This window comes from Salvelinus alpinus, chromosome 8 (assembly GCF_045679555.1).
Source record: "Salvelinus alpinus chromosome 8, SLU_Salpinus.1, whole genome shotgun sequence".
NCBI lineage: Eukaryota > Metazoa > Chordata > Actinopteri > Salmoniformes > Salmonidae > Salvelinus > Salvelinus alpinus.
This window is the reverse complement of record NC_092093.1, coordinates 32,287,948-32,312,385: the sequence shown is the minus strand read 5'-3', so window position 1 is coordinate 32,312,385 and position 24,438 is coordinate 32,287,948. Positions and strand designations below refer to the sequence as shown.

The following is a 24,438-nucleotide window of genomic DNA, read 5'->3' as shown; positions in this document are numbered from 1 at the left end:
TAATTACTCCTGTCTATACAAAAATAAAATACTTCACCAGAAAGCATGACTTAAGTCAAAAAGGAATCAAGGATCATTAGCTATTAAAAGAAAATTACTGAAATGTTTCAAATCATAAGCTCGTATGCCTATGCCCATTTGGGAAGCACGCCATTTGTGCAGCGCGCGTGGAAACAGGCCTAGCTGATTATTGAGTTGCGGCTGTCAGTGAAAAGCATCTGAAATATGTCTGAAGATAACGTGTCTTCAGTATAACTTCAAAACAATTGAGACAAGAGGTGTGTGGCAAAGATACACTGTAGGAGAGCCTCTATCCAGAATGGCTCAACTGTCTTCCACAAATTCTTGCACATTCATTGTTTAATTGTGTGAATTGTTTGGCCTTTTATTAAAAATGTGTATCAATTGCCCATTTCATACAGTGCTTTCGGAAAGTATTCAGACCGCTTGACTTTTTCCACATTTTGTTACGTTACAGCCTTATTCTAAAATGGATCAAACTAAACATTTTCCTCATCAATCTACACACAATACCACATAAGGACAAAGCGAAAAAAATTGTTACATTCATTTCTGTTAATGCATGTATTAGTCATCTACAGTTCTTCATTCTCGGAGTGGAAACGTTGTTTGCAGAGTTCACAACCTGCTACACTTGTGAGAAACTAGTTTTACTTAATTTCATAACCATAAGAGAGTTGTCCGTTTTTTCCATTGTCTTTTGTTTGGAGTGCTCCATGTGAGCAATGAGCATGTTCCTGGTTTCTCGGTCCTGAAAATGTCGTGCACCGAAACAGTTCAACAAGCGATAGCATTTAGAATTGTTGCGCAATGAACGAGCTGATAAGAGCACAGAAACCAGCTGACGAGCTGCAGGGAGAAACCCCACTGAAAATAGGGGTTCCCTAATGCTGTATGCTGTGCGCGTGATAGCTGGGCTGGATAAATAAGATACATGATGACTAAACACAATTTAATTCCACTCAATTATGCTAATTCACCTATAGACCGATAAGGATGACGTCAAATGTATTTCCATCAATGAGTAAAAAAAATGTTAAAAAAATTCTATGGGATTTTTTCCCCCCTCAGTTATTTTGGCCGGCAACAGTTTTATTTATCTGCATTTTTATTTAAGTCAATTGCCGGCTAACGGAAACCCTGGTGTATATGTGTGTGTGTACATTCCTGCATATATCTCAAAGCCATACTATGGTCTACAGTTTCCTGCCACGGGGGTTTAACACAGGAGACAATAGTTTGGTGGACTGGAGTCCTGAGGGAGTTTGTAATATACACACACAAATCTCTGTCTCAAGTCAATTTGTCCACAGCTCCAAGGTGGTCAATCTGACCTCCATACCGAGGTGGAAATAGCTCCATCAATACACTTCATTCTTAAAGGCGACGTAATCTGACTGGAGACAGGAGGAGCAAGGAACTAGTAGCAGCACAATCTCACACGACTGAGACGTCTTATTTTTCCCTCGAGAAGAACGGTCTGTCTGTGATGACGTTGAATTGAGCAAAGAGAATGTTTCCTTGGATCTGAGGTCAAGTGGGTCAGACAGTTCCATCATCAGAATGAGCTCTCAGCACACTGGGCCACCTCTGTGACAGACACTGCGTGACCCCATATTAAACACTTCACAGTACACAGTTCGGCACCACACTAATCTGATAATCAACTAATAGCAGAGGGGAACGTCTTGACATGTGGCTGTGGTCTAAATGATTCCAGTGTGCTTCCCTCACTGTTGAGTCAGACGCCTGTGTCTGTGCGGCGGAGGGGGGTGGGGGGCTTTGCCCTGCTTGCTTGGGTTAGTGGAGACCACACAGAGCTGTGTCTTCGCCCCTCTGTCTGGGGGTGTGTGGTGGTGATGGTTAGAGGCTGCAAGGTGCTTCATGTGCTTTTCTATTAAACAGGGTCTTAACAGACATGGTTCTGGGTCAGAACGGGGTATTTTGTACAATCCATCTCTCGCTCATTCCTTCGATGCTATTCAAGTCTTTCATTTTGTCATTTAATAACATGCACCTCTCTGTCTGTCAGAAAGGATGTGTTTAGGTTGCAGGACACACACACACAGCAGCTCTAATTAAGTCATTAAAAACAGTCGTTCACAAAGCGGCGGGAACAACGCTAAAACCAAAACGTGCACCCAGGGGGGGGGTCCCCAGGACCGAGTTTGGGAAACCTGCTGTACAGAAGGGAGACCACAGGGTTTGTATTCAACCAGCTAGCCATTGTAAAGCAGCTTCTAGCAGCTTCTACGGTTCCATCACTATTGTACCAGCATCTTCAAAACAGACTAAAAACCAAGCTCTTGTCCTTGTGTTGAAGTTCTGGCCTGTGTGTGTGCATTGCAGCACCCCGTAACAGGGGAAACAGCTCGTAGAGACGAGCGGTCTTAGGTCCCTTACATAGTGGGTCATATATCAACGTGAAGAACCGGTCCGCGCTGGACGTTTATTTACAGTCTCACACATTGTAAACGAGCAACTGTGAAAGATTGAACTCCCACTGAGAAGTCAACTTGAGCAAAAGACCACCAAGGTGTCAGATCTGGAAGGTCACAGCAAGTAGAACAGAAGCATATACTGGAGCTCCGTTTCCTGTGTCTTCACACCCTCCTCCTCCTCTCCTGCTGCGGTCCTGCCAACACCTCCACACATTCACACCATACAAGGCATGCTTAAAAACCTTGTTTCCAAGAGAAGTCAGCATAGAGACTTACCAGCTTGGACTGGTCCCTCCTCCCGACCACAGAGAACCACATGGTGAAGATAGTTCCCACTCGGCTAGCACCGGCTCGAGCTCAGGCAACAAGGGGCAGATCACAGCCCAGAAGTACTCGCAGAGAACAAAACAGCTAACGAAGGAGGAGAGACTAGGTGTGGAGCAGTGAGTGAAAGATAGCTCTACATCCTACTGTTGGACCCATACGGCAAATATCAGCAGCTAGCCGGAGTAGGAATTACCATATCCAGACTGTTACGTAACCAGTCCACCAGCGCTAGCCCCTGCTACTCTGCAACAGTTTGGGTAAACTTTCAGAGCACTTCCCAGCTGTGTGTTCTGCACCAGGCAAATATATCATTACTCTGTTTTTTTCTCATTCCCTTGCTTCCCCAGTCTGCCTTGTGCCTTCCTTCCTCCCCTCCCATTTCCCTCTCCTTCCCTCCCGCCACTCTCCCCCCATCCGTCTTTCTTGTCTTGCACACCACCTCAGGTTGAAAATAGCAGTAAAAACACAGGGGATGTGGCCACCTCAAACTCCAGAACTTTGCTTTGAAAATAAACAGTTCACGAAGGCCCCCCCCTTTCCCTCCTTTATTCACCACCTCTTCCTCTCAGACGCCCAGTCTTCTGGCAGCCCAGTAAGACCCCAGACACACTCACATTACCCACACAGACCAAACCGGGTCAGAACTGGGCTAAAACTGGGCCAGCTGCAGGTCAGTACCCAGGCCAACACCGCCTGAGTTCTATGTTAACTAACTAATTCACCACTGCAAATGATGACGCTTTAGTTAAAGAACCTATTACTGTAAGTCGTTAGCACAGTCGGACCAAAAGGTGAGGGAAACCACGGTGTGTGAAAACAACAGGTTCCCCCCTGCCTGCTCTGCTTCCTCCAACACTAGGACATGATGGTTAGGACCAGGGACGGCTGAAACTGTCAGTCGGGAGACAAATTTGCTTACTGCTGTTTTGACTTCCAATTTGAATGTTTGCCATACAGACGGACAGAAAAACAAAGAGCGATCTGTTTCAGTAAAAAACATCCCTCAGAGTGCTGAGGTCAGACAGAACAGCCGAGCTAACTCTGCAGGTAGAGGAACCATGACAGTCGCTTCATCACACACACTATCAACAAAAAGCTGCCTGCTCTGCCGATATCTCTTCTGGCATCCCATCATTATCCAGAGTTAAAGCAGGATAATGTAAGGCTCTTACATCCATCCACATGGCTAGAAACAGCATGTTCCACTGGCATTGTTGTTGACCCGAAAATGAGGACACACCCGAGGCAACAGCAGGCAGGCCTCTTGACAACGGCTGAGATAAGGGCTTATTTTTGATTATTTATTTGTTCACTAGGCAGTAAGTCTGCTCAAGCATGGACGTAATGTACAACAAATGTAACTCAATGTTTCTGGCTTGTTTCTGTAGAGTCTGTTTCACATCGCTCAGATAGCACTTCCCTTCCAGTCAGGAAGTCACAAACGTCTTCCAGGAGTACTAGTGTGTCAAAAACCTTTCAGCCTAAATACTAAAGGACACGATTAAGAGATGTCTTACCTTGGCAGCCACAATGCTGAGGCCCATGCCATTGTGCTTCTTCAGGGTGACCGTCACAACTTCCGGTTCCTTCCGCATTTGCTGCAACGAGAAGAGACAGCAATTTTAGCTTAGGAAAAATCTATCAACTGGAGTAGCTGGAGTGCAGTTGGCATCAGCGGTGGGATCCGGTCAGCTGGTCAGTCAGGCTTCTAAAGGACTCTGAGCTGTCTCTCTGGGACGCTCCTCCGGCAGAATGAGGCTCTGGAGGAGGAAGCAGGGGGATAGACAGAGCAGAGCAGGGTCGTCATACAGAGAGAGCGCTGGGTTGGGGTGACCGCAGCGAGAAACGGGTGCTGGAGAGGAGTCAAGAATGAAAGCCATATGCGCTTGGCTCCAGAGGCTCTCAATGGGCTCATTTAAAAAGGAGGGCTGCCTGGAAGCAGGGCGGGAGAGGGAGGGAGAGAGAGTGAAAGCGAGAGAGCAGTGCTTCCCACACAAAGAGGCACAGAGACAGACAGCCTCTCCTCCCTTTGGCACTGAACACATTGACACTCAACAGCCCCAAAGACACAAACAACTCTTCTCTCAGCTGAAGAGCTGTTCTATACTGCCGCATAGTTCAGAGACAACGAGAAAGGGAGAGTGGACACAAAGCCACATTAAGTAACAGGGCTGTGGTCGCATTTCTCATCGTGTGATGTGGTGCAGAACAAGTCTTTCTGAATGCCATTGGAGTGATTCACCAAGTGCTAGAGGGGCAGGGCAATGGTGATGCAGGGGTCAGCTGGCTACAATGAGGAAACAATGCATTCATTCAGGCAATAGCAATTCTGCAGTTAAGAGACTAACTCATAAACACCTGCCAATGAGAGTTTTTCCAGAGAGAGCGAGCGAGCTTCCTGGGTTTTAGGACCACAGCCGCTCTTCTAAAAAGTCTGACTGCACTAGGCTAGCTACAGTTACACCTCCTGTCTGGACTAGTGATCAGGGAAACCTACAGACACCTGGGGTGTATTTCATAGTTTAATTCCATTGAAAAACATTTTGTCTGTTTGGAATAAACAGTTTCTGCAGCAAAACGAGAAAACGTTGTGGAACCGACAAAAGTTTTTTTTGCAACGGAATCCAACAAATGAATACACCCGATTGTTCTCCTCATCAGGGATCCCCTGTGTGTCTCGTGTGTCTGATTAACCCTGTAATGGCTGTTAATAGGAGAACACCATGGAACACTACAGTAGTGATTCTGGAGCAAGGCGGTGGTAACATGAGGCGGGGGTTCCTGGCACACAACCAAGAAGCCATTAATCAGAACCTCGGCGGTGTTTAAACGGTTTGGATGCCCTCCCCTTGCTCCCTCCCTCTGCCCGGTCCCGTCACTACTGTGGGGGCTGACGCCCACCCTGAGCTGACCTGGGGTTTAAAGCATGAAAAAGGAGAGCTTGGGGAAAAACAGGGCAATTATATAGGAAGCGGTGGATTTGAGGGGGTTTTGTGTGATTAGTGTGAGGAGAAGGATATCATTTGCTGCTGTTCCACAGCCCTCTGTTCACTAATTGGCCTCTGTGGTGTAATTGGTGTTGACTGAAATCGAGCAGGAGTGAGTGAGTGAGTGAGTAAGTGAGTGAGTGTGTTAGGGTAGAGCAGCGCTTACGTGACCGCAGTATGTGAGCAGTATGGGACATTAAGGCTGTCCATACGGTCGTTACATATAGCAGGAGCCGTGTCAAAACATTGTCACAAACATACATGGTGAGTAACAAACATATTTAAGCATCATAAACCGTTCAAAGCAGCAGCCTATTCCTCTGCACTTATCAGTGACTCAGCACTATGGTGGCTATTGTACAAGGACAGTCTGCATGGTCATGACTACTAGCCACTACTCTGCATGACCATACAGCTCAAAGAAAATGGTCTTTGGCTTGCATACACCCCTACAGTTGTAACGGCCTGTGGGACACCTACCAGGTCGGAGTTGTCTGCAAAGAAGTGGCTGTCGCAGTCGGCTCCTTCAAAGTGGATGGTCCAGGTCCCAGGGGAGCGCGGGTGAGGGGTTAGTCGACAGAATCCTGCACAGGACACAAGAGAAAATCACAGTCATCTTCTTTTATTACTTCTATTAATCTTAGAAGTAATCTATTACTTAGTACAGATCTGAGACTACAGTGACACGGTAGCACAAACTGCTCTTGGAATACACCTCCCTCTCTCTCATAAGCAAACACAATGATAAGGACAGGCGCAAACAGCTCTCCAGTCTTCTAGACTCTTCTTACATTCTACATTCCACTGCCAACAGAACAAACACGTGCCAGCTCAGCCTCTGATTGGCTCCCAGTGACAGAACACAACCCGTGTGACATTCCGGGGAATGGAACTCAATCGTGTTTTTTCTCTCTCCTCTACACAAGTACCTCTCTGACAAAGGGGGTCCAGGAACTCCTGGAATCCGTTGGGAATGTTGCGCACAACGTCGCAGGAGTAGCCGTCCTCGGGCAGTAGGAAGGGCAGTTGCAGGTCGGGGTCCTCCTCCAGCTGGACCTCTCGGCCGTCGCTACGGGCCAGCTCATCTGCCGTGTTCTCCGCCACGGCAACCACGTGGTCTATCAGCTCCTATTGGGAGACACCAGATAGACCAATGAGGGTCTGGTTAGAGACACCAGACGGACCAATGAGGATCGGGTTAGAGACACCAGACGGACCAATGAGGATCGAGTTAGAGACACCAGACGGACCAATGAGGGTCTAGTTAAAGACACGAGATAGACCAATGAGGGTTTCGTTTGAGCAGACGGTTAAGTGTCTAATAGTCCTCTGACTGTTTCCTCAAAAACCTTCCGTGTAGAATCAGCAACCTCACCTGGGAAAAAAAGCTATGAAGATCAGTCAAGTGGAGAGCTTAGCTAATGTTTCCCCAAAATGTACAGGACAAACTCCAACGCATTACAACGACGGGAGGAGATTTGTGTTAAGCAATGCTTCAAATCGCAACCTCCTATTTCTCTACTTCGGAGACATTCATTCATAGTCATTTACTATAACTGTAGTGTGAATAGAGCAGTGTGTGTGTGTGAATGGAGCAGTGTGTTGTCATGTCTTACGGGGGGGATGTAAGGCTCGTCGGGAGCACAGTGGTAGTTGGTCATGAGGGCGTTGAGCTGCAGGGAGTTCAGCTTGAAGCAGGTGTTGTGGATGTTCTGCACGTCCTGCATGGAGTACTTGTCCATGGTGAGGAGAGTCGTAGCCTGGGGAGGAACACCACAACAGAGTACTATTAATGACTTGATTTACAGTGACATGTGGTCCACACTGAATGATTTCCCCTACAACTTTCCTTAGGCAGGGTCACGAAGACTCCTTAAGCATCATCGAGAGCTGCTGACGTGTTTTCAACAGAAACCATTTGACAAGTAATGTTTTGCGGTGAAAGGGCCTACAGTAAGTCGTGGTATGGAAAACAGTGGGTATCTAACAGCCCTATCAGGATGTGCCTTCCTGGACAATGGTAGGTGGACCCTACCTGTACGATACGACTGAGGTGGCAGTCGGCGGCCAGCTCCAGGCCCTGTTTCTCTGCCCAGGCCTCGATGTGGCTGAGCTGCTGGCGGAGGATGGCGCCCCAGTAGTGTGAACACAGCCCAGAGTCGGCCTCCATCGCCAGCTTGTTGAACAGCCACATGTTGATGAAGTGGAAGAGCTGCGAGAACAGCTGGATGGTCAGCGCCGCGTTGACACGGCAACGACGCAGCAGCGACATGGCGCCCGTCAGTGTGTGCAGAACGTCCTCTGAGGAGGAGGATAAGGAATGGGGGGGGGCGTCAGTCAGGGAGCGTCAGTCAGCATTGACCCTTGGGTCTAATACCATTAAAGTCCATAGGGAAAATGTATACAGTGCACTAGAAGGCTCAGTTTTCAAAACCAAGCTGAGTGCACTTCTGTGTGGCTGTAAATACACTGGTAACAGTACACCCCCCCCCCCACTGTGGCCTGGCTGACAGTAGTTGATGTACACAGTAAGATTATCAGTGTATGAACAGAAGTGAGTCACCTATTTTGGGCCTCTGAGGGTTCTGTTCCTCTGGGTCATCCAGAAATGCAGGCATGTAGTTATTCAGGTCAGACTGCAGACACTGGACCAGGTACCTGAGACGACAACAACACACAGTACACATTGGTTCGGAATAGTCCACACGGATATGGACAAACAAAGACACCCACACAATGCATATACGGCCAACTACGCAAACCAAACTTTGCACATGTTCACTTGGACAGAGAGACACACAAACACAAAATACAGACACGAATGCAGAAACACATACTTCCCAGGGAGTGGCGAGCAGGGGAAACGGGGGACAGAGAGCCGTGGAGAGTCTAAAACCACTGTGTTTTTACTGGGGACCTCTCCCCAGGCACATGCAGCCCTGCCCCAGCCTTGCCAATACAAGCCAGGCCTGGGACATTCCACAAATTCACCGCTCCACTTCCTGCATCCACACAATGGCTCCAGAAATACTACTTTCTCCAGATCCTCACATGGTCTGAGATGAAGCAATATAAAACCTGGCGACATGACTAAAACGCTAGTTCAACAGCTCACGGTTGAGGTCAGGCAGAAGTTGACACAGACAGCTAAGCGCTAGCTACAACACGGGTAGCAGACGCCTATATTTTGATTTCTCTCCCAGGAGAATCAATGAAAGCAGTGACAGGGAAGGTCACATTTGGATCTATAATTTTCTTAATCATTTCCCAATTATCGCATTACCATGAATGTGATGGTTTCCTGTGGCTCACATGTGGTTTGAGTTAGCCCTGATGGCGTACACAGCACGGTGTGGGGTTGCTGCACCACTTGGCCAGCACACAGACACAGCTGGGAGCAGGATAACCTAAAGCCTTGTGTTTAGGTCACAGACGGGATAATGAGGACAAGGAAAGGATCGGAGGAGGGACAGGAACAAGGAGGGAATCATAGCGCTATAGGGAGTGGTAAGAAGGGAGGGTATAAGGACAGGTCAGCTTGGACTAGGACAGGAAAAGAGGCAAGACATTAACAGGGTAAGGAGTACATAATGGGGCAGGAGCAGAGACAGGGCAGATGTACTATAAAGTTCGACAGGAGCACCAAACTAGAGAGGCCCCGGGTTAGGAAGGAGACAGGGGCCAGAGCGTAGGGAGGAAGTCTGGTCACTCACTTGAAGGCCATCTGGACAAGGTGTGCCAGCACGTCCTGGGCGTCCAGTGTGATGCGCGACAGGTCCTTGTCCTGTTTGATGAAGTTGAGCAGCTCTGAGGCATTGGCCATCCAGAAGGCCAGGGCCCCCGCGATGTTCTTCTGCTTCTGGAATACACCAATCACAGAGCGGGACAGGACAGAGAGAAAGAGCGAGAGCAGGGGTCAGAGGCAGGGTAGAACACAGCGAGGGGTGACTCTCTCAGACTCACAGGCATGAGCGGTAGCAGCACTCCAGGGATAGACTTGTGCCAGACACCCCACCCCACCCTACCCGAGACCCACAGAACCAGACACTGGCCCCAAGCTACAGCCTCTCCCAGAGGGTCCCTGACTTCAGGTCCCTGAATTCAAGGTCAGTATTGGAGGAAGGGCCCTTTGCAGAGTTGGCTACTGGATTAAGAGGCTCTTTGGCATATTACAGTGGCAGTTTTTGTACCACTTCAGGTACAAGTGGCACGTAATAAGCACAGATCTAAGGTCAGTTTCCCCCAAATGGTTCCGGTTAGGATTGGGGAGGGTAAACTGAACTTAGATCTGTGCTTATTACATGCTTATTAACATTGTCTAGAGGGAATTTCATTCAACTTGTCTTTTCTAGCAGTTCTTTGCCGGTCCTGATATAAATAGCCTCTACATCACTCTAGCAGCATCCATCTCTGCACTGGCCCAAATATTCTACATCATGGGTGTCAAACTCTGGCCCGCGGGCCAATTATATTTGGCCCGCGAGACAATACCAAATTACTACTAGAGCTGGCCCGCCGGTATTATACAGCGCATTCACCGCTAATACTACGAATCCCATAATGCTCTGCTGTTGTTTTCGCGCGCCAATCAGGACAGGACCCAGAAACGCCCTCTCCTCTGTGACAGTAGTCATAGCAACATAGACGCTACAACTGTCAGCGCGCTATCCCTTCCCAAAAATGACGAAAAGAAAGGCAGAAAACAGGAGCTTTCTGGACAAGTGGGAGGCAGAATATCTGTTTACATATGTAAAAGACAAACCTGTTTGTCTTGTTTGTGGAGTCAACGTGGCTGTAAGTAAGGAGTACAACATTAGACGACACTATGAAACGAACTAGCATCCAAGAAGAGATGCCAGGTATCTGGCTTGGGCACATCAGATTAGATCAGTGTGCAATAATTAACGTTTTCTTTGTGCACTTTTTCTTGCTACAAGGCATGGGCTTGAATGGTTGATTGATTTATTATCATTTTATTTGTAAAATTATTAGCCAGTGGAAAAAGTTTATTTTGGTATTTAAATCAGAAGGCTGCAAATAGAAAAGAGGCATACGATTTTTATTTAAATTGTATTTATTTAATAAATGAATGCCATTGATGTGTTTTTTCATTTGAAATTCGATTTTGCATGTCTCCACTATTAAATTATATATTGTATGGTAATAAGCGATGCTTGTTCCATATTCAATGTTAAAGCAAAACTTGTTTGGGTCCATATTAAAAGGTTCATTTGTTCAATGTTGGCCCGCGACTTTGTTCAGGTTTTACATTTTGGCCCACTGGGTATTTGAGTTTGACACCCCTGTTCTACATCAACCAGTATTCAAACAATATTTTGTTGGGATGGACATTCAGCTCAGTCCTCATGTACAGTGCCTTCAGAAAGTATTCACACCCCTTTACTTTTTCCACATTGTGGTGTTACTGCCTCAATTTAAAATGTATTAAAATTGTGTCACTGGCCTACACACAATACCCCTTAATGTCAAAGTGGAATTATGTTTTTTTACTGCATCATGTTATGGGTATGCTCAACATCGGCAAGGCCTAGAGTTTTTTATGATAAAAGAAACAGAATAGAGCTAAGCACAGGCAAAATCCTAGAGGAAAACCTGGTTCAGTCAGCTTTTCAACAGACACATTCACCTATCAGCAAGACAATAACCTAAAACAAAAGGCCAAATATACAGTGATGTTGCTTACCAATACGACATAGAATGTTCCTGAGTAGCGTAGTTCGGTTTTACTTAAATCAGCTAAAAATCTATGGTCTGTCTAGCAATGATCAACAACCAACATAGCAGAACTTGAAGAATTTTGCAAATATTGGACAATCCAGGTTTGCAAAGCTCTGAAACTTTCCCAGAAAGACTCACAGCTGTAATCGCTGCAAAAGGTGATTCTAATTTGTATTGACTCAGGGGTGTTAATATTTAGATAAATAAGATATTTTTCTATTTCATTTTTAATACATTTGTAAAGATTTATAAAAACATGTTTTAATTTTGTCATTATGGGGTATTGTGTGTAGATGGGTGAGAAATCAGTTTACTCCATTTTGAATTCAGGCTGTAAGAACAAAATGTGGACTACGTCAAGCAATATGAATACTTTCTGAAGGCACTGTATTTTACCCTGTACAGCTGTTCTTGAACTTCTCCAACATTTAGCAGAGATGATCAAGAGAAATCTATGAGGCGGCAGTAAGTGCTTCAGAGCCCAGTGTCTGGTCTGTGTGATGAGTTAAGGTCAATGTCCCCTTGACACAAAGAAAAAAGGGATACACAAGGTCCGCCCAACGTGTCTCGGCCGGCACTGGCCCCTGTGTATTCCGCACTTGTCTATCCCCGCAACGAAACGACAACACCCCCCTTTCAGAACGGCCACAGAACAGAACGCATCCAAAAGAACGACGTTAAACCACAGACGTAAAATAAAATAAAATGTAAAGGGAAAAATTCAGCAAAAGAACAGCGGGGTTTGTCGCTCATCCACACTGAAGTGCAGTAAAGCAGGAGGTCACATGACATTAATTAATATGTTGCCACAATCAGAAAGATTTGTTGGAGTTGTTTTTAGTACGACATGTTCCAGGTTGCTGAATGAGGGTTATTATGTTGGCGTTTTAGAGTCCAGCTGTCAAAGGAGGGATTACTTGGCGGTTTGGTTTGGTTGAGGGTTTTGGGGGGGGGGGGGGGGGGGTTCTGTTATGGAGAAAAGAAGCATGGAGGACTGAGCAAAGCTTGACTGAGCCGATAGAGGGAAAGACGGCGTGAGAGATGAGAGAGAGTTCTCTCCCCTAGCAACGCGTTAGGTGTCCCTACCTGGTCCCCTTCAGGAATCTCCTGTCACAGAGAGGTGAGGGAAAACAGAGACAGACAGACATCCCACAGGACAGAGAGAGACTGTCAACAACAGCCAAGGACAGAAATTGACACAGGCATGTCAACAAAACACACACAACAATAAATCTCTATAATTTAGGATGTTCCGTTTACAAAAAGTGTTTTGATTAAATTAACTCCTTTGATTAAGTTTTGGGCGTTTGCTGCTAAAAACTGCCAGCATATACTTTTGCATGTATCCAAAATGATGTAGGAGGCCGAGGCTGCGTGCAGATGTGATTATTTAAGGAACACAGCCTAAATATCCAATGTCCCTTATGGAGGTTCAAGACCTTGGACTCCCAAAATCACCTGGATGAAAACCACCTTTAAAACAGGATTTAATGCCTGCAATCCTGATTCATGTAGGACTCACGCAGAGCAGCGCAGACATGGGGAGATTTCCCTAATGCTCCTGGTGTGTGTGCGTCTGACACTGTTCGTGTGTAGACAGATAATCATCTAGACTACACTCACCATGGAAGTTGAGACGGTGTCTTTAGGGTTGCATATAGAGATAGGATGAGGAATTACATAAGGACTGACCAGACTAACCACACATCTTAGCTTCCTCGGAGATGGACGGTGTTATGTGGAGTCAGTCAAAACCTATTGGGTTTTATTGTTTTGGCCATTTTGGTTTTCCCCACAAAACTCCAGGGTTGGTGTCCCAGAGTATGGGTGTTCCTGCTACGCATTTGGGTTTTATGTGTTGGCTGAGAGGGCTTTTGGAACACCACAAGGCCCCTGTATATCAGTGTGTTCCAGTGAATTCATTTAAAGGGCCATGCCTTGTTTAACTCATTATGGAGGGGGACACAGAGACGCTGGACAGACAGACAAACACATAACGTGGGATTTGCATCTATACAAAGTATTCTCTGGAAATGACCTGGATGAATAAAGTAAGAGATTACTTTGCAAGAGAAACTCTACTACGACTACTAGTACTACGACTACTACTACGACTACTACTACCAGTACTACCTAGTCAGCTATACTGAGTTTTTCTTTGGGGTTTGTTTTGGTCCTGGTACTCTGTATTTAGAGGGTAGTGGAATTAAGCAAATAAAAAGAAAACAAAATAGTGCAGATAAACACTTTGTCAGAGTGGTCCTTCCTTGGGGAACTGACAGAACATAACGTGGTCATATATGCTCCAAGCCCTGGCTTCAACCCATGAATGTCCTGCTGATTTAAAAACAGGAGAAGAAAAAGAGAGAGCGAGGCGGCAGGGTGGACTCACCTGGATGACTCCTTCCATCATGCTCACCATCTTGTTAACGATGGCTATGACCTTGTGGGTGCGTTCCGAGGGACTGACGTCGGGCCGGTAGTGGCTGGACATGACGTAGCGACAGGTCATGTACAGTACGTAGGTGGGGGACAGCTTGAAGTGCACCGTGGAGCTGTTGGTGTAGTTGATGATAGCCGACAGAAAGGCATCTTCGGCTGGAGGGGGCAAGGCAGGTGACATCCACACGAGCAGACAGACAGGCAGGCAGACAGACAGACACGCAGACAGAAGGGGATAAGGTGTGAGTTTACATGACAAAGGTCACAGGTGATATCAGTCCGGCTTTAAAGAAACTAACTAGCTACAGGTTCACCCAGGAGTCTCAGTGTGTGAGCTTGTTACAGTAGGGACTCAGATGGGCTTTGTGATAACATTGTCCCCAACCCAGTCTTCCTGGTTCCCCAGCAAGGGTTGTTTGTAATGCATTGTGACGGGGTTTGCTCTCTCACATCCCTCTATTGGAAATCAAAGGCCTCTGCTCTCTCTGCTCCCTAGCCAAACACATGAGCTCATAAAACTTTAAATATACAGCGACTGACTGAGCCGGGCCCAAGACTGCAGAGTCCACAAACAATGTTCGGCATATGAAAGAGCTTGAAAGGCAGTTAAAATGGCTTAAATTAATAAAGATATGCCGAAGGCTGGAGAGAAAGCCCATCTGACATGAAGTAGTATCACATGGGAGAACCATTACATGTCATTCAGAGTAAACTGTTGGGTTACGCTCCCTATTGATTAGAAGGGGAAGAGAGAGAGGGGAGATGGAGGAGATGGAGGAGAGAGAGGGAGATGAAGAGTATTCTTTTGGAACTTTGTGTAATGTTCATTTTTATTATCTAGTTCACTTGCCCTTAAATTAAATTTTGAGAGCGAGAGAGATAGAGAGATAAAGAGAGGGAGATAAAGAGAGAGATAAGAGACAAAGCAGAGACAGACCCTTACCAAGTACAGGCTGAGTGACCACCAATTGGCAATAGAAACCGGCAGACAAAAAGAAATGTCTACCCAAAGAGGAGCGTTTATGTGGTCATTGCACCACAGGGGAGGTAGAAACATAGATGCACTTTCTCCTTTACTGTGAGAAATATTCCTCACCAATGATAGAAATGACTACATTTGTTCAAAATGTTTACTTATTAAACCCAGTTTAAAAACAAAAAAATACTCATTTGCGAAGGACCAACAGCTCCTTTTGCAGCTAGCTCTAGCGCTATCGTGCTAGCGTTAGGGATAGTACGATAGCGCTAAGGATAGCAAGAGATAACGCTAGAGAGCAAGAGAGACCACATCAGTTGTCACAGCTTGACGAAGGCATGTAGACATTCATACAGATATGACCTCTATGGTACTAAGGTCTAACAATGTGTGTAGTTTTACATAATACCATTTCACTCAATGTTAACATGACCGTGTTCAATAAAACATTAAAAGCCAGTTAGCAGCAGCAGCAGACAATGAATCAATACTTTCCACCCATTGATCTTTCAGACACTAGCTAAATGCACTTATGGTATGACCTCCAGTTTAAAATCGACACTGAAAGCATCGCTCAGATGGAGTGTGGATGGGCCCATAGAGTTATGTTATCATGACTTTTACTAAACAGCAAGTATCATTAAAGAGAGGGAGGGGAAGATGGGCACCAAGGCGAGAGAAAGAGGAAAAGCCAGAAAGAGAGAGAAAGCCACAACAAAGGCGGTTGCAGTACTCACAGTTGTCCCTGAACTCGATGCTGGCCGGCAGCGTCAGTTCTGGGCTCAGGATGTCCTGGGACCTGCGGGGAGGACAGAGGTGGTTCTCAGTGAACCAGCACAAGTCGGGCCCATTCACCCCGCTATCCACCGACGCCCACCTCTCCAGAGGTGTGTGTGTGTTTCTGTAGATATTGGTGTGTGTCTGTCCGTAGATATGGGTGTGTGTCCATAATTGTTTGTCAGAGCATCAGCTTCCCTATGCGTCAGAGTGAGCAGCCTTATTTGTGTTTGTGTACCAGGCTCAGTGGTCTGTATTATTGATGAGGGAACCCAGTACAGCTCAGTGGTCTGTATTATTGATGAGGGGACCCAGTACAGCTCAGTGGTCTGTATTATTGATGAGGGGACCCAGTACAGCTCAGTGGTCTGTATTATTGATGAGGGGACCCAGTACAGCTCAGTGGTCTGTATCATTGATGAGGGGACCCAGTATAGCTCAGTGGTCTGTATGATTGATCAGGGGACCCAGTACAGCTCAGTGGTCTATATCATTGATGAGGGGACCCAGTACATCTCAGTGGTCTGTATCATTGATGAGGGGACCCAGTACATCTCAGTGGTCTGTATTATTGATGAGGGGACCCAGTACAGCTCAATGGTCTGTATGATTGATGAGGGGACCCAGTACAGCTCAGTGGTCTGTCTGTATTATTGATGAGGGGACCCAGTACAGCTCAGTGGTCTGTATGATTGATGAGGGGACCCAGTACAGCTCAGTGGTCTGTATCATTGATGAGGGGACCCAGTACATCTCAGTGGTCTGTATGATTGATGAGGGGACCCAGTACAGCTCAGTGGTCTGTCTGTATTATTGATGAAGGGACCCAGTACAGCTCAGTGGTCTGTCTGTATTATTGATGAGGGGACCCAGTACAGCTCAGTGAGGAGAATAGAGCTGTGGCTGGCTCACAAGGCATAGAGATAAGGTGTCCGACAGACAGAGCGTGACAGCGTTATGATGTTATGCTTCTCTAGGCAGCACCACAACAAACACATAGATGTCTCTAGTAGCAGTTGACCGAAGTATTAGGATTTAATTGACTACAACGGAGATTCCAGATGTGTGTGTCTCACCTGCCGTCCTGCTGCTCCCCGCGGATCATGGGTTTGACCATGCCTCTCTCACTGCCGTTGGCTGAACGCTCCATATCCAGCTTACCTGAGCTCTGCAATGACACAGCAATACACAGTATGATGGAATGTTCTGCAGCACAACAATGATGCTGATGGCACTATCATCCCTCTAACACACACCCACCCACCGACACACCCACCGCAATCACATAAAAAACACACGAGTAGTACAGACTAAAGTGGAAGGGCGACCAGGGGCATACAGTTAAAGTCGGAAGTTGACAGACTTAGGTTGGAGTCATTAAAACTCGTTTTTCAACCACTCCTCAAATTTCTTGTTAACAAACTATAGTTTTGGCAAGTCGGTTAGGACATATACTGTACTTTGTGCATGACACAAATAATTTTTCCAGCAATTGTTTACAGACATATTATTTCACTGTATCACAATTCCAGTGGGTCAGAAGTTTACATACACTAAGTTGACTGTGCCTTTAAACAGCTTGGAAAATTCCAGAAAATTATGGCACTGCTTTAGAAGCTTCTGATAGGCTAATTGACATCATTTGAGTCAATTGGAGGTGTACCTGTGGATGTATTTCAAGGCCTACCTTCAAACTCAGTGCCTCTTTGCTTGACATCATGGGAAAATCAAAAGAAATCAGCCAAGACCTCAGAAAAAAATTGTTGACCTCCACAAGTCTGGTTCATCCTTGGGAGCAATTTCCAAACACCTGAAAGTACCACGTTCATCTGTACAAACAATAGTACGCAAGTATAAACACCATGGGACCACGCAGCCTTCATACCGCTCAGGAAGGAGACGTGTTCTGTCTCCTAGAAATGAACGTACTTTGGTGCGAAAAGTGCAAATCAATCCCAGAACAGCAAAGGACCTTGTGAAGATGCTGAAGGAAACAGGTACAAAAGTGTCTATATCCACAGTAAAACGAGACCTATATTGACATAACCTGAAAGGTCGCTCAGCAAGGAAGAAGCCACTGCTCCAAAACCGCCATAAAAAAGCCAGACTACGGTTTGCAACTGCACATGGGGACAAAGATCGTACTTCTTGGGAAAATGTCCTCTCGTCCGATGAAACACAAATAGAACTGTTTGGCCATAATGACCATTGTTATGTTTGGAGGAAAAAGGGGGAGGCTTGCAATCCGAAGAACACCATCCCAACCGTGGAGCACGGGGGTGGCAGCATCATGTTGTGGGGGCGCTTTACTGCAGGAGGGACTGGTGCACTTCACAAAATAGATGGCATCATGAGGAGGGGAAATTATGTGGATATATTGAAGCAACATCTCAAGACATGTCAGAAATTTAAAGTTTGGTCGCAAATGGGTCTTCCAAATTGACAATGACCCCAAGCATACTTCCAAAGTTGTGGCAAAATGGCTTAAGGACAACAAAGTCAAGGTATTGGAGTGGCATCACAAAGCCCTGACCTCAATCCTATAGAACATTTGTGGGCAGAACTGAAAAAGTGTGTGCGAGCAAGGAGGCCTACAAACCAGACTCAGTAACACCAGCTCTGTCAGGAGGAAAGGGCCAATATTCACCCAACTTATTGTGGGAAGCTTGTGGAAGGCTACCCGAAACGTTTGACCCAAGTTAAACAATTTAAAGGCAATGCTACCAAATACTAATTGAGTGTATGTAAACTTCTGACCCACTGGGAATGTGATGAAAGAAATAAAAGCTGTGGGGGGAAAAAAATCACTCCACTATTATTCTGACATTTCACATTCTTAAAATAAAGTTGTGATCCTAACTGACCTAAGACAGGGAATTTTTACTAGGATTAAGTGTCAAGAATTGTGAAAAACTGGGTTGAAATGTATTTGGCTAATGTGTATGTAAACTTCCGACTTCAACTGTATGGACACACATTGATACAGAGGACCAGGGTAGTTCATGTACCTTGCTGGCGGGGAGGGCCGTCCCACTGTGAATGTCCCCTTGCAGGTCAAAGGTCGTCTCAGAAACACTCCTGCGTGAAAGGTGGACAGAGAGAGAATGAGAGGGAGAAAGTGACAGAGAGAGGGAGCGAGGGACGGAAAGGGAGACAGAGGAATGGACAGGGGGAGAGGGACGGACAGGAGAGGGGACAGAGACGGACGGACAGACGGAGGGGAGAGGGACAGAGACGGACGGGGGGGAGAGGGACAGAGACGGACAGAGACGGATGGACGGGGGGGAAAGGGACAGAGACGGACGGACAGGGTGGAGAGGGACAGAGACAGGTGCGGGGGAAGACGGATGGACGGACAGAGACACGGACGGGGGATAGGGACACGGACGGGGGTACAGGGACGGGGAGAGGGAAGGACGAGAGGGAAGGACGGGGAGAGGGAGAAAGAGGAACAGAGAGCGTGAAGATCAGGAACAGAACTCCCACTAGGCGGGAGGAACTTTCATTACTGGGAACAAATGACATGAGTTGATATAAACATGCACAGACACACAGTCTCAAATACAGCCACATGCTGTACGTATACACACACTCTGCCATCGTAGGACTGGGACAATCAACAGAATGACAGAAATTCCCTTTCATTGGCCTTATCACTGCAAATGAATGACTAGAACACGTTTATCTAAATATACCCTTGCACTACATTTGAATTAAATCCAGCTAACCACATTAGTGGTGACATGCAATGACAGGCCGGGAGCCACACTGTGTGGCTGTGTGAGAGAGCTGTCTGTTCTTAAGAAAAGGCCTTAGAATTTCCCATGCTGCCCCATGATGAAACATAGCCATATTGTCTGCCCTGAGGGAAACGTGACAGTAGCCCTCACTGAAAGCTGTGTAATTGACCATAGGGCATTGATACAGGATAACTGTGTAACCACTTATTCAGTCAAAAGCCTTTTCAATCACAAACGTTCATACATCATGCAAACCACACAGTCTGTTTGAACTACGTTGGTGTCATTTGATTTCCGTTAGTGTTCAAAGCAATGGAATTATTGGATGCAAGCATGAGGTCCCATTGCAAACACACGTGGCCCAATGTACAACAAGCAAGAAATCCACCAGAACTGTCACAAAAGCTGAAGTCCTCCCATCAATTCTCGTTGCCACAATTACTCCCACTCTCTCGTTCCCTCTCTCCTCTCCCACCCAGACGTAATCCTCTCCAGCATCAGGCCACAGCATTAACGGCGGATTAAGGCTTCCAGCTACATCCACAACCGTAAATTCATTCAGCCAGCCCGTCGTTCAGTCCAAATGTTACACAAAGTTAACTTGGCTGGTTAAATTAACATCATGGGGATTCTGTCATTCGACTAAAAGCCCAGATATACACCGACTTAATGACCCTCTAATTACTGTACAGCTAAAACCACATCTAATTCAACAACACACCACAGCCAGTCTCCGCTCGCCAAATGCACTCTAGAAGCCTAACGACTGATAACACGCTAATGTGGTCAATATTTTTTTGACGAGTCCTCATACAACTACTGTCAGTGAGGGGCTAGAAAGTCCTTCTCCAGTCATCTACCACAGTGTACAAGCCTCTGTGCTGGAGACCTACGCAGCTCAAGTCCACTTAAATCGACACATTCTCCTCCTCTGTGGGAAGGAGCCGAGATCCCAGGCCCTTTACCTTCCATTCTTACCATAAAAGCCTCTACTCTCACTCACCAGGCAGTGAAGGACCCACTGGCGCTGTCCCTTTCCTGTACCCGCTGTGCTGGTCTCGCTCTCTGGGTGGAGTAGGGTGCATAGTGAGCACGGAGGCTGCATCAGTGATCGGTGTGGGTGTATATATATGTTTGTGTGTCAGGCTCCTGGTCATCCCTCCCTCTTCAATGACAAGGCACTTCAGGCCACACACCAGCCAGATTAGAGAGTCCTTACAACAGCCCCGATGCACCAGTCCCTCGCCTGCAATAACCCCACCCGTTAACCTTTTGCACTCTTTTCTCCTTCTTGGACTTTCTCTCCCTCTCTTCTCCCTTCCCTTCCTTTAATACACTCTCCCTGTCTCCTCTCTCTTCAGCTCCCTCTCTTCTCCCTTCCCTTCCTCTAATTCCCTGCCTCCTCCTCTCTCTTCAGCTCCCTCTCTTTCCCCTAATACACTCTCCCTGCCTCCTCTCTCTTCAGCTCCCTCTCTTCTCCATTCCCTTCCTCTAATACACTCTCCCTGCCTCCTCCTCTCTTCAGCTCCCTCTCTTCTCCCTTCCCTTCCTCTAATACACTCTCCCTGCCTCCTCCTCTCTCTTCAGCTCCCTCTCTTTCCCCTTCTCTCTGCAGAGTTAAATTAGAACTAGAGTTGCTGCGTTGATGGCTCCTCCCCCTCATGTCCATGTGGCATCTGTTTCCACGGCAGCGATGTGGTCAACTACAGGCCTCAAGTCACATCCCACCCCCAGGGAATCTCTCTCTCTCTCACACGACCTTGAGAAGGGTCAGAACTAGAGGTCGATTGATTATGATTTTTCAACGCCGATACCGATACCGATTATTGGAGGACCAAAAAAGCCGATACTGATTAATCGGACGATTTTTATTTTTTATTTGTAATAATGACAATTACAACAATACTGAATGAACACTTATTTTAACTTAATATAATACATCAATAAAATCAATTTAGCCTCAAATAATGAAACATGTTCAATTTGGTTTAAATAATGCAAAAACAGTGTTGGAGAAGAAAGTTAAAGTGCAATATGTGCCATGTAAGAAAGCTAACGTTTAAGTTCCTTGCTCAGAACATGAGAACATATGAAAGCTGGTGGTTCCTTTTAACATGAGTCTTCAATATTCCCAGGTAAGAAGTTTTAGGTTGTAGTTATTATAGGAATTATAGGACTCTCTCTCTCTACACGATTTGTATTTCATATACCTTTTGACTATTGGATGTTCTTATAAGACTTTAGTATTGCCAGTGTAACAGTATAGCTTCCATCCCTCTCTTCGCCGCTACCTGGGCTCGAACCAGGAACACATCGCAACAGCCACCCTCGAAGCAGCGTTTGCATTCGCATAACAGGCGGGCTCCTCGTGAGGCAGGTTGTTAGAGCGTTGGACTAGTTAACCGTAAGGTTGCAAGATTGAATCCCTGAGCTGACAAGGTAAAAATCTGTCGTTCTGCCCCTGAACAAGGCAGTTAACCCACCGTTCCTAGGCCTTCATTGAAAATAAGAATGTGTTCTTAACTGACTTGCCTAGTTAAATAAGGGTGTAAAAATTATTATTATTATTTTTTTTTTTAAATGAAAATAAAAAAATCGGCAAAATCGGCATCCAAAATGACCAATTTCCGATTATTATGAAAACTTGAGATCGGCCCTAATTAAATCGGCCATTCCGATTAATCGGTCAACCTCTAGTCAGAACCCTGGATATGGAATTCAGCAGAACTGACTTCTCTGATGCAGACAGAGAAGTCACAGAGAGCAGTAAAGCCACAGCTAGAGAGAAGTTATACAGTGGTGGGTAGGATACCTGACAGGATATAGGCTCTGATCAAAGCTTCAACTATCAGAGGAAATCCCATGCACCGAGGTGTACTGAGGCCACAGAGTTCTGGACCTGAATGACTAGCAGGAAGGCCATGGCTGGGTTACAAGATGTCTACATTCCAAATGGCACTATTCCCTTCATAGTGCATTCGTTGTGACGAACGCACGACGCACTAAAAATACGAGATATAGGAAAGACAACACAAATTCCACACTACTACTCATATCCACATTCATATATCCAGTTAAATTAGATCGTTAGAAAGAGGAGCGGTGCTGTGATCATGTGTTTTAACTCGTTTTTTGTCTGAGTAACCTCTGGTGGCAGAGCATTCCACCATGACATGGCTCTATACATAACTGAGGGAAGCATTCAATCTGTTTTTTGTTTGGGTACCGTGAAGAAACCCACAGTTGCGTGTCTGGTGGGGTATGCATGTCAGACTCTGAAGTGTACGCAAATAGATTATACAAGTGGTTAGGCATTTTCAACACACACGTTTCTTAAAAAGACTAGGAGAGAAGAACAGTACATTTCTCGTCAATCATTAAATAACGATCACACGCGGCCTTGATGTTATTTCTGTGTGTGCAGTTAAGGCCAATGCATGCAGCTTTGCTTTGAGCCAGCTTTGCTTTGCTTTGAGCCAGCTTTGCTTTGAGCCAGCTGCAGCTTTGCTTTGAGCCAGCTGCAGCTTTGCTTTGAGCCAGCTACAGCTTTGCTAGGTCGTTCTTTGCTGCACCTGACGATATTACCTGACAGTAATCAAGATGAGACCAGCGCCTGAACAATTAGTACAGTTGGTCCGTGTCAAAAACACAGAACATATGTTTATAACAGACATACCCCCTCCCCATCTTCACAACAACTTGGTCAATATCACTTGACCATGATAACTGACTATCCAATGTTATTCCTGGAAGTTCAACTTCTTCAACGGTCACACCTTTAATGCACAACTCCAGGTTGAGGTCTAAGAGAACGCTTTGAACCAAATACAATGATTTGTGATGCTTTTGCAATGCTAGTGAAAAATAAGTGCACTATATAGGGAACAGGCTTCCGTTTAGGCTGCACCTGATGTCCTCTCTGCTGTCTGGCACGTGTAAATAGGAAGCGGTTTGGTGTGTTCAGAGGACTGAGATGAGAGCCACCTTTGTGCTCCTCTGTCACCCAGCTGAGAGACACATCCTGAGTCTGATGACACTGGTTTCAGCAGGTCACTGCTTCCTGTCCCTGGGCCTATTCATTCAAAGCCATTCCTGCTATCACCACTGGGATGAGAGACCTAGCCTCCAAGTGTGTGTGTCTGTATGTGTGTGGGTATGCCCACCTGTGTCAACAGCCGTCACTCCACCTACCCTGACTTGTGCCTTCCTCTAATCATCGGTCCGGGCCCTCCCTTGCCCATGCTGTGGTCGTAGCTGGGGTCCACAAACTTGAAGACGTGGGAGGCTCCGAACTGCAGTGTGGCTCCGCTTCGCAGCACGGTGGTCTCTGTGACACACTGGCCGTCCACGTAGGTCTCAGCCTCCAGACTGTGTGGCGTCACTGTCACCAGACCCTCTGTGTGCATCAGTTTGCAGTGGTGGGGCAGGATACCTGGACCAAACAGCTGGAGACAAAATACACTCAGTATCACAACACCCTTGAACTCAGCTAATTTATAGTCCAGTCTAGGCTAGTAACTTACAGCTAGCTCAATGTAGCACGTGACCACACACACACACACAAAGAGCAGGTCCTTACCTGGATGGAGCCGTCGTCTGTCGTGTCTGAGCCCACCTCAGTGACACTGTGCTGCAGACGGTAGAGCTTCGGTTTGTCCCTGGAGTCGGAGCCGTCTATGGTGGAGACCAGGAGATAGTCAATACACACAATATGGAGAGACACACACTCACTACACACAGAGACACAGGGACACTAACACGCACTACAGAGCACAGCAGGAGACACACTACAGTGCGGGGATTTGAGTCGTACACCTCACACACAATACATACACGAGGGGAAAGAGACATACAAGACCATGTTTTCCTAACAACTACCAGTAGACCAGATCAGTTGTGTATTTTGATTAGTAAACCACATATTTTAGTAAAAGCAAGCAGGAACTTAGTTAACATGTATTCGTCTTCTGAAAATGTTGTTAGTTGTG

General features: G+C 46.3%; 1 protein-coding gene across 21 annotated transcripts in view; it reads right to left on the bottom strand.

Moving 5' to 3' along the window:
- The window catches only part of LOC139582975 (afadin-like), a 123,930-nt gene that overhangs the window by 27,969 nt on the left and 71,523 nt on the right, over window positions 1-24,438 (bottom strand). For 15 of the 21 annotated variants that reach the window (XM_071413504.1, XM_071413515.1, XM_071413513.1 and 12 more), the window contains 14 exons: window positions 24,030-24,124; window positions 23,642-23,895; window positions 18,719-18,788; window positions 16,787-16,878; window positions 15,671-15,732; window positions 13,908-14,113; window positions 12,602-12,622; window positions 9,490-9,635; window positions 8,340-8,434; window positions 7,812-8,077; window positions 7,393-7,536; window positions 6,706-6,904; window positions 6,257-6,360; window positions 4,307-4,387 (listed from right to left, as the gene is read on the bottom strand). In XM_071413504.1, the coding sequence (XP_071269605.1) occupies window positions 4,307-4,387; window positions 6,257-6,360; window positions 6,706-6,904; window positions 7,393-7,536; window positions 7,812-8,077; window positions 8,340-8,434; window positions 9,490-9,635; window positions 12,602-12,622; window positions 13,908-14,113; window positions 15,671-15,732; window positions 16,787-16,878; window positions 18,719-18,788; window positions 23,642-23,895; window positions 24,030-24,124 (1,835 nt within the window). The remainder of the gene's footprint in view (window positions 1-4,306; window positions 4,388-6,256; window positions 6,361-6,705; window positions 6,905-7,392; window positions 7,537-7,811; window positions 8,078-8,339; window positions 8,435-9,489; window positions 9,636-12,601; window positions 12,623-13,907; window positions 14,114-15,670; window positions 15,733-16,786; window positions 16,879-18,718; window positions 18,789-23,641; window positions 23,896-24,029; window positions 24,125-24,438) is intronic. The other 6 variants (XM_071413506.1, XM_071413524.1, XM_071413512.1 and 3 more) reach the window with 1 other exon arrangement.